Here is a 19302-nt window from a genome sequence, read left to right as displayed (position 1 = left end):
ATTAAGAAACAAAGAGTGCCAACCAATCCCCTGAGTCTGAGAGGCTGATGACCCCTACAGATACTAGATCAAGTTCAACTGGAAGTCAAAGACTCAGACAAAGAAAAGTTTCCAGCACTACCAATCCCAGACCATCCCCCGGTTGTTACCGCCTGGCTCAAGGCCGCCAACAAAAAGGCCACGCAGATATATCAACCCAAACTTTATTAACGCACACACACACACAGCGTAACCATGGTTATGCAGCAGTGGAACTTAGACACAGACATGCTGTGAACGATGCTTCTGGTTTTACTTAGCTCGCTCCACCATGGCACCTTACTAACTCACTCACTCTGTCTGTTGATATACAAACGCAGATCAATGGACATGCATGTATTGTTGGGGGGTGTATCAGGCCACCCCCCTTTCTACCAATCATTACATCTTTGTCTCCAAAACCTTTACACACAGTTGTGTTCTGAAAAACCGCAGTGTTTAATGCTCAAAATCCTTAGAATAGCTTTTAATTCCATAACACCATTGCCTGGGAACACTGCCCATTCATTTCCAAATCAGAACATTACCAACATGGATCAAGTCTGTGTTCTACTTTTACAGGAAGTGAAGAAAAAGGAATATTAGCAGTATTTGCATTTTTCTTTTTCATATCTGTGTTGCCTGGAGTCACCTGTGAACAGGTATTCCAGCCCAGGACCATTGAACTACATCCCATAATTCCTCTGCATTACTGGGTTTGGGCTCAGAAACAGCATTTATGATGTCACCCTACAAGTGTTCTCTGGGATTGAGGTCCGGGGACTGGGCTGGCCGCTCCATGACATCAATCTGGTTCATCTGGAACCAAGACTTTGTTCCTTCCTGGTGTGTTTGGGTCCTTGTCTTGTTGAAAGACCCGTTTCAAAGGCAGTTCCTCTTCAGCATAAGGCAACGTGACCTCTTCAAATATTCTGATGTATTGAAACTGATCCACGATCCCTTTGTATGTGATAAATAGGCCCAACACCACAGTATGAGAGACATCCCATAACCACCATGCTTTACTGTCTTCACAGTGGACTGGGGCTTGATTTCAGTGCAGGGGGGTCGGAGGACAAACTGTCTGTGGCCCCTAGACCCAAAAAGAACAGTTTCCCTCTCATCAGTCCCCAGAATGTTGCTCCATTTCTCCGTTGGCCAGTCGATGTGTCCTTAGGTTGTTTCCCACGTCGATCAGGCTTTGGATGTCATTTCAAAAATAATAAATGTGAGAACTTCCTGTAGCAGAGGAACCTTTGTCCCTCTAAAGCCCCTGTTGGTGGGTGGAGGGGAGAATCCCTCCTGGATGGTTGGGGCCCTCCTTAGTGGGAAAGTGGCTGACCTGCTGGTGCGCTCCATGTCCACTAATAAGTCCAACAGTACTATTCCGTTCAGTCGGGGATTTGCCGTAGTTTCAATAGATAAAGTTTTGAAGTAAAGAGAGAGGGAGAGTAAAGAGGAACATTTCACCTCCCTTGTTTTGCAGTCCACTCACATATTGTTATGCTTTTAACATTGTGGTGATCTCCTGAATTCTTGGAGCTTTTCTTTCACTTGCTTCTCTATTTGTTTTCCTCCGTCGCCCGCTCGTTGCCACGAGAACGCCTTCAGTAACATCTCTTCTAATTTGGAAGCCGGGTCCTCTCTTACGGCGGGCACCTCCCACCCCCGTGTCCGCAGCTCCCGTGCGGCCTGATGTGCGTCCTCGTAGGTCTGTGGGCCATTGCTCCAGTGGATCCGAATCCTCGTGAATGGGGTTTGGAAACGAATGCCTTTCTCCTTCAGCACTTTTTTAATTCCCCCGTAGGCTCTGCGTTTTTCCATCACTTCATATGCGTAATCATGATCAAAGAAAATCGTTTTGTTGTCAAAATGAATTTTCTTTTCCCAAGCCAACTTCAATACCGTTTCCTTGACAACATGCTGCTGAAAGTTTATCACAATGGACCGAGGTGTAGCGTCAGGTCCAGGCTTCCGAGCCAAAGCTCTGTGAGCCCGCTGAATCTGCAGGGACATGCCGTCGGGAAGAGCCAGTTCTGAAGTCAGCAGGTTTTCCATAAGCTTTATCACGAGTCGCCCTCCGAGCCCTCCGGCACCCCGTATACTCGGATGTTGTTTCTTCTGGACCTGCCTTCCAAATCGGTGACTTTTTCTTGCAGCCTGCGTTACTCCTTCAACAGACTCAACAGACCCTCTTTTGTTGCTGCACCGCTTGTTTCCATATCTGAAATGCGCTGCTCCGCCTCGGTGATCGCATGGTCATGACCCTGGAGCCTGGTTCCGACTTCAGTTAGCTTCTGGTTTAGCTCTTGTCTCAGCGTCGCTAGCTCGTCCTTGAAATCCTTCCTCAAGTCTCCTTTGAGGTCGGAGATAGCTAAATGAACGTCATTTTTGAAGTCACAAATGTTTTTCGAGATAATTGACAGTTCCCGATGCAGCTTGTCTGTAGACTCACCGCCATCTCCGCTAGCTAGCAGATCGCCATTTTCTTTGTCGGCCGGCTCCATTTGCTTTTTGTTTGATTTTAATTGGTCAGTTACCTTCCCTCTCCGGATCGTGTCATCTCTTTTTTGTCTCCCCCCACTCATGTTTTGTTCTTAAGAGTTTTCAAGTTGAGGTTTTCGAGTTTTGGGTATTTTTATTAACGACTGAAACGGAGCAATTGACTATGCGTCCATCTCATGCATGTTTCTCCGGAAGTCCTGGTTGTCATTTCAAGACATTTTAAATGATTTTGGCAGAGCATCTTATAATCTTCTGCACTTCTTTAAACGTTTCTTTCCCTCTCATATCAACTTTTAATGAAAGTCCTCTGTTCCTCAGAGCAATGTCTGGAACGAGCCATTTTGCTGAGTATTTCAGTGTGAAATGCACTATAACCAGCATGCACAACATGTTCTTCCTTCCTTAAATATGTATATATACAGTATATAGATTAAATATGGGCCATAACTGACACCTGTTTCTTCACAGAATCAATCAGCTCACTAATTGAACACAACACTGCTATTATTATGAACATGCTCCTTTCAATTACAGATTCAATTCCACAGAATGAGCAGCATGCGTGGCATGACTGTTGGTTTGGCCTGTGTTTGTCATAAGCATCAGTGATGCTGCAATACTGCTGGCTATACAAGTTTGATTTAACAAAAACGACAACCTAAAACAAAAGGTCAAAGGTCAACTGGTGCCCCTCATTGCTAATGCCTATCAGGAACAATGGTTCCAATTTACTTTACTGGAGTAGAGCTGTTCCAGCAACATGAAGACAACACGGTAACCCCTACAGATACCAGTGAGAGCTAAAAATCTCTGGGAAAATGTTACATTTACAACTTTCCCGCACAAAAAATCCCGGGTGATCCCCCATTTGTTCCTATACAGCTGGCTTAAGGCTGGCAACAAAATGGAAGCCATACATAAATTGATCAAAAGTAGTTCATTTATCACAAGCTAACCAACACTGGATGTTACATTTCCCATAATGCAACTCCATAATAGTGATGTTGGCAGATAATTAAGAAAAGTATTGCGTCAGTCAAACAATGTTCCATAGACATGCTCTAAATGTTGTTTCTAGTTTAAGATAGAGCTCTACAGCATGGCACCTCACTAACTCACTCTCTTGGTTTTTCTCTGTTGATAGAAACGGAGAGGAAGAGCAGTCAAACGTCACCGCTGTCAGCAGTGTGACAAATCCTTCACATCATCAGGATATTTAAAGATTCATCAGAGAGTTCACACTGGAGAGAAGCCTTACAGCTGTGATCAATGTGGGGCAGCTTTCACACAACAGAGTCACCTAAAAAATCATCAACACATTCACACTGGAGAGAAACCTTACAGCTGTGATCAATGTGGGGCAGCTTTCGCACTACAGAGTGCCCTGAAAAGACATCAACACATTCACACTGGAGAGAAACTGTACAGCTGTGATCAATGTGGGGAAACTTTTTCTCGTGGTGATGTCCTTAAAACTCACCAGCGCATTCACACTGGAGAGAAGCCGTACAGCTGTGAACAATGTGGGGAAACCTTTTCTCATAGTGCTAGCCTTAAAACTCACCAGCACATTCACACTGGAGAGAAGCCGTACTGGTGTGAACAATGTGGGGAAACCTTTTCTCAGAGTAGTCACCTTAAAACTCACCAGCGCATTCACACTGGAGAGAAGCCGTACTGGTGTGAACAATGTGGGGAAACCTTTTCTCATAGTGGGAGCCTTAAAACTCACCAGCGCATTCACACTGGAGAGAAGCCGTACTGGTGTGAACAATGTGGGGAAACGTTTTCTCAGAGTAGTACCCTTAAAAGACACCAGTGCATTCACACTACCTCGTTGTGAACATGTTTCAGAGCCAAGCTGTTTCCTCCTCCTCATGCCCTGATAGCTGTGTTGTTATATTCTGATCTTCTCTCCACATTGAAGGCTGACCAGCAGTAACTTTATCTTCTGAGCAGCATGTATGTTATTGTGGATCAGCTGGACTGTTTTCTGCCTGTCCTCAGAGCCCTTTATCATTTAGGCACCAAAATCGGTGCCTGAACCCATCCTTTTAAAAATATTTATTTTAAATATAGATGTCTAAAAAAAAAAAAAAAAAAACACAAAAAGACAAAATTTAAGAACGGCTTCTTTATTGCTATATGGTCCAAATTAAATGAAAAAAATGAAAAAATGTCTCCAGTAAATTGCTGCTTAATGACAAAAACAACCACTAGATGGAAAAAGGCAACACTGGTGTTTCAGTAGCACCAAAGTCCCCGTTACTATTTGGCCCAGGTGTTAAGGCACCGGTGTTGTACTAGCACCGGGTTTCGGTACCCAACCCTAACCACAATGTACCCACCGTGGGAAGGAGAAGGCCCAAAGGAGAGACATTAAGACGTTTAAAGATGTTTTGGTTGGAAAACGTAGACATGTTTGAAACTTTTTTTATTTAGTAAAAACTTTCTTCTCATCTCTAGAAACATACATTTTTTTGGGGCTAACAGGAAGTCAGTGTCATTTTCATTTTAGAAATACATTTTTGTCACCCTTATATATTTCTAAACTCACAAAAGTTTAGAAAAAGCGCAAATTGTGTAAATTGGTCCTCTCATCATTACCAACACTCTAGAAGTTGGCCATTTTTAACTGTACGCTCTCAAGTTATTGTTGTTTTGTAGTTAAAATAAAATAAATTCAACAAGGCCTCATGCTGATTATTTGAGACTTGATATGGTGGATTTATCCTTCCTGCCGTTTCTGTGTTTAAACTCCTTGACAAGAGAACGTTTCCATCCACTAAAAGTGCTGAAAGACTCAGATTATTATTCTAAGTGTGTGACAACATTATGGGATGGATCCCTACATAGATAGACCTTTTAGTTGGAAAATGAAGGTGATTTTCTTAATAAACCAAGTGATATAGCAAATTGTGTCAATGATAATTTCATAAATAAAATAATCTTAAAAATTCTACACAGCTACACAACACAGATTTGTCAAAAACATTGATAAATAAGATCATGGAAAGTAAAACATGTAGCTTCTGATGAATTGTAAAACAAACCACCTGGTGTGGACTATCTTGAATATAAGTGGATTAAGCCAATAGTTTCAATCATTGTTCCTACTATTGCTCATATAATTAATATGTGTTTTATGGAAAATATATGTCTGCAAGCATGGAAGATATGTAAAGTTGTGCCAATACCAAAGAATAAGAAAGTGCCTTTCTCTGGATCAAACAGTAGACCAATAAGCTTATTACCAATTCTCTGTTAAATAATGGAAAGAATTGTTTATGAACAGATTCAGTTTTATTTTTTAAATAATTTAATTACAGTTTTTCAGCTTGCATACATACAGAGGAAAACACTCAACTGCCACTGCCCTGACTCAGATGGTTGATGACTGGTTTAAGGATACGGACGAGAGGAAAATAACAGGTCTTGTGATGCTTGATTTTACTGCGGCATTTGATATAATTGACCACAACGTACTGTTAAAAAAATTTGAATATTATGGTTTTTCACAAACCGCATTATTATGGAAGGAAAGTTATTTGACTGACAGGAGACAATTAGTTTACTTTAATGGAAGTTTTTCAGGCTTGTGGAACATGGAGTTCCTCAAGGAAGTTGTTGTGGACCACTCCTCTTCACAATCCTTACTAATGATTTACCATCTGTTTTAGATAAATCAAGCATTTTAATGTTTGCTGATGGGTCTACTATATATTTATCAGGAACTGATATTGGTGATCTAAATACTAAACGACAGATAGAGTTACAGTCAGTGGTGGACTGGATCAGGAGTGATCCATATCAAACTGATCTCAATGGCTCTGAGTGCATTTTTTTAATGTTCCAAACCAAAACTTGAACTCAGTATAGCAAACTTCTGTAGAGCAAAGAGAAGAGGCTAAACTTTTGGGTGTGATGATTGACAAGAGATTGTGTTGGGACAAACACATTCGGAAGCTGGTAACTAAAATGGGCAACACCTTGTCAGTTATTAAAAGGTGTGCAAACATTTTCACACCACAGATACGTAAAAAAGTTCTTCAGGTTTTGTTTTTTTCACATGTGGATTACTGTTCAGTGGTGTGGTCCAGCACTTCAGCAATTAATATGAAAAAATTACAAGTGATTCAGACTAAAGCTGCACGTGTGGCTCTCTCGTGTGGGTTTAGATCAAATGTTGATAACATGCATGAACAACTCTCATGGTTTAAAGTTAAAAATAGATTTGTGTATTTGTTAATGGTTTTTTTACATAACGTTATAACAAACAAAACATCTTTTACTTCAAACAGAAAACTATCCTTTAGTACTGCTATACATCATTATCCAACGAGGCGTGCAGTAGAAGGGAGTTTTATTTTACCTAAAGTGAAAACTAAATCAATTTAGCGTTCTGTCGGGTACAGAGCGATGTGTGAATGGAACTCTCTCCCAACGACTATCAAACACAACTCTCAGTATGGTTTAAAAAAACACTTAAGACATATTTATTTCAAAGGAATTAAATATGTAATTTTAAATTAGTTTGTTATAGGGCTTTTGTTATCTTATTTCTTAAATTGATTAATCTATTCGGAGTAGTGTCTTTTATTTTATTTCTTGTATAAATTGCGTTAACTGTAAGATTTAATTATGGTTAGTATTTTCTAATTTATGTCTGTGTGTGTGTGTAATGAAATGTCATAAAGAGTATTGTCAAAGAAAGGATTGTAGGACCCCAGGAAGAAAAGCTTTTAGTTCATGCTGAAGCGAATGGGGATCCAAATAAAACAAACCAACAAGTTTACTTCAACATTTTTCCCGGGTAGGGGTTTCTGTAGAAACATTCAGGGGATGTAGCTCAGTGGTAGAGCGCATGCTTTGCATGTATGAGGCCCCGGGTTCAATCCCCAGCATCTCCAACAAGTGTTCTGTTACAACACTCTGTAAAAGAGCTGCAAACCTCTTATTCTGAAAGACAAAAGTATTAAAAGACAATCTCCTTGTCTTCATGGTAATTAATGCAAAAATCAGTCGCAATGACCAGATGTGTTGCAAGATTTGCAGTGAACAGTGCATTGTCTTAATGGGGATCAAATAAAACAAACAAAGTGTATTAGCAATTTTGCATCAAGGAAATTTGATCAGTCAGTGACTAGAAGGGCAATGTTCAAGTAGTTTGTTTGGCATGTGGTGTTTTTATGGCTTCACTGCCAGATTGAGCTTTCTGATTATATTGAACAACAGACTACTTTTGACGCAAAACATTTTACCAAAATTGGAAATTGAATTTTGGTAAAAAGGAAATGCAGCTTAGATTTGTCACTGACTTGAAAGGCTATGGTCAGGTAGATTGTCATGGGGGTCCAATAGCGTTCTTCTCTTATTCAATGATCTTAGAAAAATTAAAAGACTTTTGGACACATTCAGGGGATGTAGCTCAGTGGTAGAGAGCGTGCTTTGCATGTATGAGGACCTGGGTTCAATCCCCAGCATCTCCAGCAGGTATTCCTTGTCCAGTCTGTCAAAGAGCTGCAGAAGCTCTTATTCTGAAAGACAAAATGAAACAATGCAGTAATTATTAAAAGGCCATAAAGTGGATGATTAACTTATCAAGTGTCTAAAAACTCGGTGCACTTTACCCATGTCCTGCTTTACTCAACAATTGAAAAGGATTAGTGCATATTTGAATAGCACAGTGTTGTGGGTTGCCGTGACTTCCTTGCATTTATGGTAATTAATGCAAAATCAGTCTCAATGCCCAGATGTGTATCAAGATTTGCAGTCAACATTGCATTGCCCAGTGATGGTGGTATAGTGGTGAGCATAGCTGCCTTCCAAGCAATTCACCTGGGTTTGATTCCCAGCCATCACATTAGTTTTCATTGTGTGGTTACTGGCTTTATTTGTCAAGATTAGCCAGAAAGGTTACTCACCCAACCCAATTTGATAAAATATTAGATCTCTGTTATAGTACAAATAAGGGAGCATATCAATCAATCAAGCTGCCTCCACGAGGATCCACAGACACAGGAAGTGCACTACGATTTGCACTTTGCCCATGTCTGGTAACTACTACTAACCAATCGAAAAGTTTATGAACATTTGTTCCAATAGGTCTGGCACTAAATTGCAGGAAGTTGTGGCCGAGCGGTTAAGACAATGGACGAGAAATCCATTGAGGTCTCCCCGTGCAGGTTTGAATCCTGCCGACAACGAGAGGTGTTCCTCAAGAATGGTAGCAAAGACAGTGTTATCTCAGAAGTAGTGGAAGCAACCCGTCTCCACCAATGTATTTCTTAGCATGTATTTTCAGTCTGTGTTACAAGATTTGCAGTGAACGTTGTACTGTCCAGCAGAAAGACAACAGATGTGTTACCTCAGACTATCAGACAGAACAACAAGCACTTTAAATGTACATGTTTTACAGTCTCTATTTAACTGTATTTATGTACTTGTACTGTAATATATTTATTGTATTAGACTCTAGTTTTTATGGGTGTCATCGCGGGAATGAGCAGCGTAGCTTCCATTTTTAAAGATGAAACCTGTCATGCCATTAAGTTTGCTCTTCAGCAGGCATTACAGAAATTAATGCTTTGTTAAACACCAACAAACAGGAAATACACTTAGTTCTCATACAAAGCACAGGAAATAGCAGAGGATGGTTTCGATCCACCGACCGCTGGGTTATGGGCCCAGCACCCTTCCGCTGGGCCACTCTGCTCTACTGCTTATGATGAAGGGCTGGAAGATCTGTTATTGACATTTTTGAGGCGAGGTTTGGGATCCTGTGGAAACCAAGGCTCCAACAGCTTACGGGTTGGAAAGTTAAACATTTGGTAGACCTTTCTCCTATCTTTTATGTGAGCTTCCTGATTACTCACACAATGATTATTGACAAGTAACACTTGTGATTGGCTGGTGTTTAATGCAAAGAAAGGACTGGAGCATTTATTGGAGAGAATAAGTAGGCTGGCACTGAAGTATTGAGACAACAGTGACTGAAAATCTAATTAAATCTACATATCGGTCTTCTTAAAGATCTAAATAGATTTTCTCACCTCAGAGTCATCTGGAGCACGTAACGATTAGCTTCTGTCCCTCTGAACCCTGAGTGACAATCACTCTGCAGTGAATGAGATGCAGTCCCCCCCCCACAGTCTAACCAAGACTATACTTTCAGGGATCATTTTTAGAGTTTCAGATTTGAGGAATGTGTTTCTAAAGTATTTGGTCTCGCTGACCACGATGATGAGTTGTGATATTCCTTTCTGAGCATGAAGCTGACAGAGAATAATGATTCACTTCATATGCTCTCTGTCATTGATGATTGTTCTTTGCTTCTTTATGGAGTATTGAGGAAGGGAATATGATCAGAGTGGTAGTAGCAGATATGTAAAACACTAACATGTGTGAAGCCAACAAGACCTACTAAGCTTTCTAATTAACTGAAGTTATATGTCTCAAAGTACGTTTGGTCCATGGTGAACAAGGTTACTTAAAAGGGTCAACACCTACTTTCTTAACTTTGTAATACCTTATGTCCAGTGTAAAAATATAAACTGAGTTAAGCCAAAATTCATTTATATTTCTACCTTTGCTTTTCCTACTTTGACATGTCAAAAAGGTGCATTGTTTGAAAGCCCATCTCTACACAGCCATGTTCCACTCCCACAGGTGTTTCCACTTGACTAATCAGACTGTGTGGCCTTTACAGGCTCAGCTTGATTGACATGTATTAAAGGGGTGGAACGGTCCACTGAAGTCCCGGTGGACGGGATGGCATGTTGTAACGAGGTTTGAGTACATACAGCAAATACTTGAAGCCAGGTTACTCTAGGAGTGGATAAGGGGCATTGAAGGTGATGTGGAAATCCTGATTGATTCACTGATTTTTTTGGCCCTATTTGTATTTGGATCTAAAGGCTGGTTAACCATTGTAGGGAGGAGACGTTTTAGTTAGTTTTTTTGTCTCGTTCCAGTGATTGGCATGTCTGGGTGATGGCGTTGGATACGCGTTAGCATGTTGGATGTATTTCCACTCACGTACCAACAACGCCGACCCACAGTCCTCGTTTTATCCACCACTTTCTCACCTGTACTACTGGAACTGACTGGGAAACCAAAGTTTCCCCGTGGGTCGCCACCACTCGCCGTAGGAGAGGCTGCTCTTCCTTAGTGCTGCTGGCTCGGACTCATATGAAGGGAAATATGGGGCAAAAGGTGAGAGCTTGCAGAAAAAAAAAATCTGAACTTATATGTTTAAATTTGCACTTGTAAAAAGAAATTGTGTGATCTTAATTTGATGTAACACAATGAAGAAAAACACGAGAGCTCGTAAAAGAAAATTTAAATTTGAAATTTGCTCTTGTAGAAAATATTCACACGGTATTCTGAATGTGATGTCACAGAAAAAAATCTTCACAAATGTGTAGATTGATATTTCCATGAACAGAATGACAGCTGCCAGCGTGTAGAGCAACATTTACTTGTGTACTTTTTTTTAAATTCTGGTTCATTTTCCATCACAACCACAACTCAGTGATGACAACCTCTCAAACTAATTTGTACCTGTGGACTGAGTCTGTGGAGCTCTGAGCCAACAGGACGGGGGGGAAATCAGGGTCCTATCAGCAGATGAGGGACACCTCTGTCTGGCTTATTCATGTAGCATGGAAGCTACCGTTAGCTAACTAGCCGACGGCCGGGCCAACTCACAATCGGACTGAACATTGTTCTTGAAAAAAATGCTAATAAACAGTAAAAAGAAACCTAAAAATAACACTGGAATATACTTCTTGTCCTGCCTATGCACCACCTGTCTGTACTTTGTATATCACATTGCACTTTTCTGGTTAGACACAAACTGCATTTCGTTGTCTTTGTACTTGTACTCTGCACAACGACAATAAAGTTAAATCTAATCTAATCAATAACAAAAAGAGATGGATGTCTTTGCACAAGAGCAGCACACACAAGTATGAAAAAACATCAACCCTTGTGTCTCCAGTCAAGATATCAACATCATTTCTTTCAGAACAAACTGGGTTATTAGGATATTTGTGCTGCACTGAGGTCACTTGAATGTTAAAAATGGTTGTAGGACCTTAAAGGGAACATGAATCTTCCAGATATGTATTGATATCAGACACAGAGCAGTACGAGCTGAGCCAGTCTCCTCTAAAACACTTCTCATATGTCCTGGGAGTCACACTGGGAAGAAATAAACATTAGAACTTATACAACTCAGCATTTATTTTTAGCTTAATTTACCCAACAGAACAGCTTCAGAGTCATTGGAATGAGTTGAATGGTGGTTGTCTCGCTCCCCCTTAGCGCCTGTGAGCTGAAACCCCCCCCCCTTCGACTTTCAGTCAGCGAGTGGCCGACTCAGCGTCAGGAAGTGTAGCGTGATATCAGGTCTTGCTAACAAGGTAGCGATGGATTTCTTTTGGTGTTTTTCACAGTATCGTCATGACTGAGCCGGTAAAAGGGAAACAGAAACTTAAGAAAGCATTGTTGGAGGAACCGAGAAAGAGGAAACTGCAGACTGACTGAGGGAGGAGTCAGACACAAGGAAACAGAGGAGCTGCCAAAGATCTATTCAGAAGCTGGAGGTGGAGCTCGATAGACAAAACCTGCAATTAAAAAGCGAGAAAACAGCCAAGAAATGGCCAGAACTGCATTGCTCCCCTTTAATTGAAGTGTTTTCCTCTTCACTGAGGTGTGGAGGTTGGAACAGTAGCTGAAGTCTAAATGCAGCAGGTTCAACCATCCTTTGGTCTGGGAATGAAGAGCTTGGTTGTTGTTAAGAATCAGTATTAATGCAAATAAATGACTGGAGCATTTATTGTAGAGAATAAGTAGGCTGACACTGAAGTATTGAGACAACAGTGACTGAAAATCTAATTCAATCTACATATCGGTCTTCTTAAAGATCTAAATAGATTTTCTCACCTCAGTCATCTGGAGCACGTAACGATTAGCTTCTGTCCCTCTGAACCCTGAGTGACAATCACTCTGCAGTGAATGAGATGCAGTTTCCCCCCTCAGTCTAACCAAGACTATACTTTCAGGGATCATTTCTAGAGTTTCTGACTTGAGGAATGTGTTTCTAAAGTGTTTGATCTCGCTAACCACGATGATGAGTCGTGATATTCCTTTCTGAACGTGAAGCTGACAGAGAGCAATGATTCACTTCATATGCTCTCTGTCATTGATGATCGTTCTTTGCTTCTTTATGGAGCATTGAGGAAGGGAATATGATCAGAGTGGTAGTAGCAGATATGTGGAAAACTAAAATGAGTGAAAGTAATAGAAAATGCTAAGCTTTCTAATTAACTGAAGTTATAGTCATTCTTGAAGTATGTTTAGTCCATGGTGGACTATGTTGCTTGAAAGGGTTAACACCTACTTTCTTGACTTTGTAATGTTTTATGTCCAGTGTAAAAATATAAACTGAGTTAAGCCATAATTCATTTTTATTTCTACTTTTGCTTTTACTACTTTGACTTGTCAAAAAGGTGCGTTGTTTGAAAGCCCATCTCTACACATCCATGTTCCACTCCCACAGGTGTTTCCACTTGACTAATGAGACTGTGTGGCCTTTACAGGCTCAGCTTGATTGACATGTATTAAAGGGGTGGAACAGTCCACTGAAGTCCCGGTGGACGGGATGGCGTGTTGTAACGAGGTTTGAGTACATGCAGCAAATACTTGAAGCCAGGTTACTCTACGAGTGGATACGGAGCATTGAAGGTGATGTGGAAATCCTGATTGATTCAGTGATTTTTTGGCCCTATTTGTATTTGGATCTAAAGGCTGGTTAACCACTGTAGAGAGGAGACATTGGACAGTTTTTTTTTGTCTCGTTCCAGTGATTGGCATGTCTGGGTGATGGCGTTGGATAATGCGTTAGCATGCTGGATGTATTTCCACTCACGTACCAACAACGCCGACCCACAGTCCTCGTTTTATCCACCACTTTCTCACCTGTACTACTGGAACTGACTGGGAAACCAAAGTTTCCCCGTGGGTCGCCACCACTCGCCGTAGGAGAGGCTGCTCTTCCTTAGTGCTGCTGGCTCGGACTCATATGAAGGGAAATATGGGGCAAAAGGTGAGAGCTTGCAGAAGAAAAAAATCTGAACTTATATGTTTAAATTTGCACTTGTAAAAATTAAATTTGCACTTGCAAAAATATTCACACACGTGTGATCTTAATTTGATGTCACACAATGGAAAAAAACACGAGAGCTTGTAAAAAAAATCTGAATTTGTAATTTTCACTTGTAGAAAATATTCACACACCGGTATTCTGAATGTGAAATCACAGAAAAAATATTCACAAATGTGTAGATTGATATTTCCATGAACAGAATGACAGCTGCAAGCGTGTAGTGCAACATTTACTCGTTTACTGTTTTTTATTCTGGTTCATTTTCCATCACAACCACAACTCAGTGATGACAACCTCTCAAACTAATTTGTACCTGTGGACTGAGTCTGTGGAGCTCTGAGCCAACAGGACGGGGGGGGGGGGGGAATCAGGGTCCTATCAGCAGATGAAGGACAACTCTGTCTGGCTTATTGATGTAGCATGGAAGCTAACGTTAGCTAACTAGCCAACTGCCGGGCCAACTCACAATAGGACTGAAAATTGTTCTTGAAAAAATGTTAATAAACAGTAAAAAAAACCACTGCAATATATTTCTTGTCCTGCCTATGCACCACCTGTCTGTACTTTGTATATCACACTGCACTTTTCTGGTTAGACACAAACTGCATTGTGTTGTCTTTGTACTTGTACTCTGCACTATGACAATAAAGTTGAATCTAATCTAATCCCAAAACAAATTGGATGTCTTTGCACAAGAGCAGTACACGCAAGTATGCGTCGTTTGGGACGTCATTTTCTCTAACTCCAGTAACTTTGTGTGCTCAGCAACTTCCTATTATTTAACCCTCTGAGACCTAAGGTCATTTTTATAGCTCATTGTCCGTCTGCTTCTATTTTCTATAAAAGCTTTTTAAAACATCAACCCTGGTGTCTCCAGTCAATATATCAACATCATTTCTTTCAGAACAAACTGGGCTATTAGAATATTTGTGCTGTACTGAGGTCACTTGAATGTTAAAAATGGTTGTAGGACCTTAAAGGGAACATGAATCTTCCAGATACGTATTGATATCACACACAGAACCATAACCCTTGTGTGGTGTTCATATTTTTGTTACACAGCCAATGTTCCCGGGTTTGGTGGACCCACCACATTATCAGGCTTTTAAATCTATACAGCCATAACAATTGATGTAAAAAATGTTTTTTCATATTTTCCATTTACCCTTGTGAGGTCACATTTATGATCATAAGATCATTTTTTGTTTTTTGTGAGAAAACAAGGCAATCAATATCAATTATAAAAAAGGTGAAAAAAATATAAACAAGAATTTTGATTATTTTGGTGCCTATTTCTTGGAATTTAATCAGAACAGGTGAAAGTGCTTTAAATGTAACAATTTTGTAACTTTGTGTGAGAACAGTGGTGCAGAAAGACAACATAGTTTTCATAGCACCTACAATTAAATACACTTGGGTCCAGTAGACCTAAACGCCTCGTATGTAATAGTTATGTGTAGGGGGTTGTACCGTGTGCGGCCATTCAAAATAAGTTATTTATTTATGTTTTTTACATTACATGAGCCAAGGCCAATGAGTTTGAGTTAGAGGAACAATAAATAGCATAATTTTTCCTTTAGTAAATATTAGAAAACGGGTCCCACAGACCCGAACACCACACAAGGCTTAAAGGGAACATGAATCTTCCAGATATGTATTGATATCACAGACAGAGCAGTACGAGCTGAGCCAGTCTCCTCTAAAACACTTCTCATATGTCCTGGGAGTCACACTGGGAAGAAATAAACATTAGAACTTATACAACTATGCATTTATTTTTAGCTTAATTTACCCAACAGAGCAGCTGCGAAGTCATTGGAATGAGTTGAGTGGTGGTCGTCTCGCTCCCCCTAGCGCCTGTGATCTGAAGCCTGACGCTGAAGTGTAGCGTGATATCAGGTCTTGCTAACAAGGTAGCGATAGATTTCTTTTGGTGTTTTTCACAGTATCGTCATGACTGAGCCAGTAAAACGGAAACAGAAACGTAAGAAAGCATTGTTGGAGGAACAGAGAAAGAGGAAACTGCAGACTGACCGAGGGAGGAGTCAGACATAAGGAAACAGAGGAGCTGCCAAATATCTACTCAGAAGCTGGAGGTGGAGCTCGATAGACAAAACCCGCGAGCAAAAAGCAAGAAAACAGCCAAGAAATGGCCAGAGCTGCTTTGCTCCCCTTTAATTGAAGTGTTTTCCTATTCACTGAGGTGTGGAGGTTGGAACAGTAGCTGAAGTCTAAATGCAGCAGGTTCCACCCTCCTTTGGTCTGGGAATGAAGAGCTTGGTCGTGTTTAAGAACCAGTATTAATGCAAATAAATGACTGGAGCATTTATTGAGACAACATTGACTGAAAATCAAATTCAATCTACATATCGGTCTTCTTAAAGATCTAAATAGATTTTCTCACCTCAGAGTCATCTGGAGCACGTAACGATTAGCTTCTGTCCCTCTGAACCCTGAGTGACAATCACTCTGCAGTGAATCAGATGCAGTTTCCCCCCCCCCCCAGTCTAACTAAGACTATACTTTCAGGGATCATTTCTAGAGTTTCTGACTTGAGGAATGTGTTTCTAAAGTGTTTGGTCTCGCTGACCACGATGATGAGTCGTGATATTCCTTTCTGAGCGTGAAACTGACAGAGAGTAATGATTCACTTCATATGGTCTCTGTTGTTGATGATTGATCTTTGCTTCTGTATGAAATATTGAGGAAGGGAATATGATCAGAGTGGTATCAGTAGATGTTAGGAAAATCAATGTGAATTAACATGACAAAATGTGCTAAGCTATTTAATTAACTTTAGTTATTGCCAGTCTTGAAGTATTTGTCTTGTCCATGGTGGACAATGTTACTTGAAAGAGGTTAGGGTTACCTCAGTGACCTCCACCTGGGAAATTGACGACAATCCTCCATCATCCTCCACCTTTGCCTCAACCACAGAGGACGTGTCAGCTGGATTTAGGAGTTCCTCAAAGTGCTCCTTCCACCATCTTATTATCTACTCAGTTGAGGTCAACAACGTCCCATCCTTACTGTACACAGCTTGGATGATTCCTATAATCTATAAACTACTCTGCAGTAGATGAATCTTTTTTAAAGTCCGTCTGCTATTACGAATGTTTGAGTCTGAACTCCCTTGCAGCTCCTATTTAAGTGATGCCTTGATTGTGAACAGGTGTGGCAATAATCAGGCCTGGGTGTGGCTTGAGAAATTGAACTCAGGTGTGGACAACCACAGTTATAGTATGTTTAACAAGGGGGGCAATCACTTTTTCACACAGGGCCATGATGGTTTGGATTTTTTTTCACCTTTAATAATAAACACCTTCATTTACAAATTGCATTTTGTGTTTACTTGTGTTGTCCTTGACTATTGTTTAAATTGGTTTGATGTTCCGAAACACTTAAGTGTGACAAACATGCAAAGGAACAGGAAATGAGGAAGGGGGCAAACACTTTTTCACACCACTGTAGCTGGTCCATGTTGATGATAGTGAAAACCATTCTGCTGGAAATACTCCTCCTTGGCGCTGTACTCAAACTCACTCCCCACCTCTCTCTCTTAAGCACTGCCCAATAAAGTCACTAGGCTGGAGTCATCGTGTTGCACCTGAACAATGTCTGAAGGTATCTTAAAACCTAAAGGCAAGTCTGGAGCTACTGCAACTAAGAATTTTATGACAGTGTGCTGGACACTCTCCTGCCTCTTTTGCCTGTGTGACTTCCACGGCTTCTCTGGTTGAGTGTCCATATCTGCGTCATAAAAAGGCAGGGCACTGAGGGTAACAGAGGGCTCATCTACCAGCTTGGCCTGGGCTCTGGTTATGGCAAAATTGCAACTTTGAGGTTGGTTCAACAAATCAAATATGACTGGCAGCTCACTACCTAGCACTACTGGGAAAGGAAGGTTGTCAGCAACTCCAATGTTCAATAGGTAGGGTTGTCCTTCAATGTAAACATCAGCAGTGGGGTAGGGTTTATTATCACCATGTACACAGCAGATGGGAATGGTTTCAAGGGTACACACAACATTAGTTGGTACAAACTGCCTGTGCACCAGGGTCTGATCACTGCCAGATTTAATTAGGGCCTTCAGAGCTTTACCATTAACTTTGCCAGTTGTCATCTTCATGGATTTATTGCTGTACCATTTATGGTCATTTTTCCATGGCACAACACACATCTGAGTGATCTTAGCAGGGTTCCTTGGGCACATTGGCTTTGTGTGAACTTCTTGGCCTCACAGGTAGCAAATAGATACTTTACTAGACCTTTGTGTATTTGTTGGCTGGTTCTCCCTCAGGGGAGCCTTCCCCACAACTGGTGTTGCCCTCTGATGGTATTGAGAGGATGTCGGCCTGCGGGTGTCTTTTGTAGCCTTCCAGGTGGAGTAGCTCCACGGGTGAACTTTCCTTCTTGCAGCCATAAACACATCAGCCAGTGACGCAACCTCTGCAGCCGTTCGTGTTCCCTGATCCATACCTGCAGCTCAGGAGATGGCATCCGCAAATACTGCTCCAAGATTACAATTTCACAAACAGCTTTAACAGTTTTACCTTTTGTTTGGATCCATTTCCCATAAAGCTCCTTCAGTCTTACATACAGCTCCTTGGGACTTTCACCAGGATCAATATCTGCTGAACGGAATCTCTGCCTGTAGGTCTCTGGGTTAATTTCATATTTCTTTAGAAGGGCATCTTTAACACAGTCATAATCTTGATAATCATCTAAGTCCAAATTCACATAGGCACCACTCGCCTTACCAGTAAGCAATGGAATAAGGCGCAAAACCCAGTCAGACCTAGGCCACTGACATGCTGCAGCTATCTCAAATGTTATAAGGAAATGTTCAATAACATCATGCTCTGTTAATTTCTCTAATCTGGGTTTTAAGGGGAACTGAAAATTACCTGATGAGGCCGGGGTTGGAACACACTCTTGTGCCAGTTCTGTTTGGACTTGGGGCCCAGGTTCATCTGAGTCCAGAGCTGTTGATGTGTTCTCTGGAATAGGCTCTATGCACAATCGCTTCCGGGTTTGTCTCAGCCCGCTCATTCACTTCCGGTGCTGCGCTGAAAGCCGTGTTTACAGCCGTGTTTCTGTGGAGATAATGGCGAACTACACCCGCTGTTTACAAGAACTGCCTAAGGTTAACGTGAATGATGTTAACACCATTGTGACGCAGTTTGCTGTTACACCTAAGAGCAAGAAAGAGAAGGGATTTAAATTATATATTTCAAGCTACATTGACAACGTTGAGGGTGAGTAACGTTATTTTCTCATATCATGCTAAATTGGACTAAAGTTAGCTAATCGGTTTCTAAAATTGTTGTCTCCGTTTCTGACGTATATTTGAAAATTGCTCGTTTATGCGATCTAACTGTTGCATACAAATTGTGCAATATGATTGTTACTGACTGAGTAATTTCTTAGTTTCCAGTAAAGATCAGTTGTCAGGAGAGATCAGCGTGAGGGCGACATGTTTCAGGTCGATGAGGAAGTCAGAGAAGCCCCATAGATTAAGAGTAGGAGGACATAAAAGACAGCTGATCTCTAAATGAAAATATGGGTTCATAAGTGTTTTAAATTATTTAGAATCTATTTACAAATAA

The 19302-nt window shown here is 40.9% G+C and overlaps 1 protein-coding gene and 5 non-coding genes across 6 annotated transcripts in view; all 6 read left to right on the top strand.

Moving 5' to 3' along the window:
• Positions 1-3796: 3796 nt before the first annotated feature.
• LOC116687662 (zinc finger protein 723-like) overlaps positions 3797-19302 on the top strand; it is a gene marked incomplete at both ends in the record, with an annotated part of 71912 nt that continues 56406 nt past the window's right edge. Inside the window, one exon of the mRNA XM_032513203.1 lies at positions 3797-4203. Coding sequence (XP_032369094.1) covers positions 3797-4203 — 407 coding nt within the window. The remainder of the gene's footprint in view (positions 4204-19302) is intronic.
• On the top strand, positions 7362-7433 carry trnaa-ugc (transfer RNA alanine (anticodon UGC)). Its single transcript has one exon. It is a non-coding gene; the product is annotated as a tRNA-Ala (tRNA).
• Positions 7941-8012, top strand: trnaa-ugc (transfer RNA alanine (anticodon UGC)). Its single transcript has one exon. It is a non-coding gene; the product is annotated as a tRNA-Ala (tRNA).
• On the top strand, positions 9682-9897 carry LOC116688731 (small nucleolar RNA U3). The gene has a single exon (XR_004331861.1). It is a non-coding gene; the product is annotated as a small nucleolar RNA U3 (small nucleolar RNA).
• LOC116688729 (small nucleolar RNA U3) lies at positions 12575-12790 on the top strand. Its single transcript, XR_004331859.1, has one exon. It is a non-coding gene; the product is annotated as a small nucleolar RNA U3 (small nucleolar RNA).
• LOC116688712 (small nucleolar RNA U3) lies at positions 16207-16422 on the top strand. The gene has a single exon (XR_004331844.1). It is a non-coding gene; the product is annotated as a small nucleolar RNA U3 (small nucleolar RNA).

Source organism: Etheostoma spectabile, chromosome 4 (genome assembly GCF_008692095.1).
Source record: "Etheostoma spectabile isolate EspeVRDwgs_2016 chromosome 4, UIUC_Espe_1.0, whole genome shotgun sequence".
NCBI lineage: Eukaryota > Metazoa > Chordata > Actinopteri > Perciformes > Percidae > Etheostoma > Etheostoma spectabile.
Note: the sequence above shows the minus strand (reverse complement) of the source record. Positions and strands in the feature narration are given on the sequence as shown.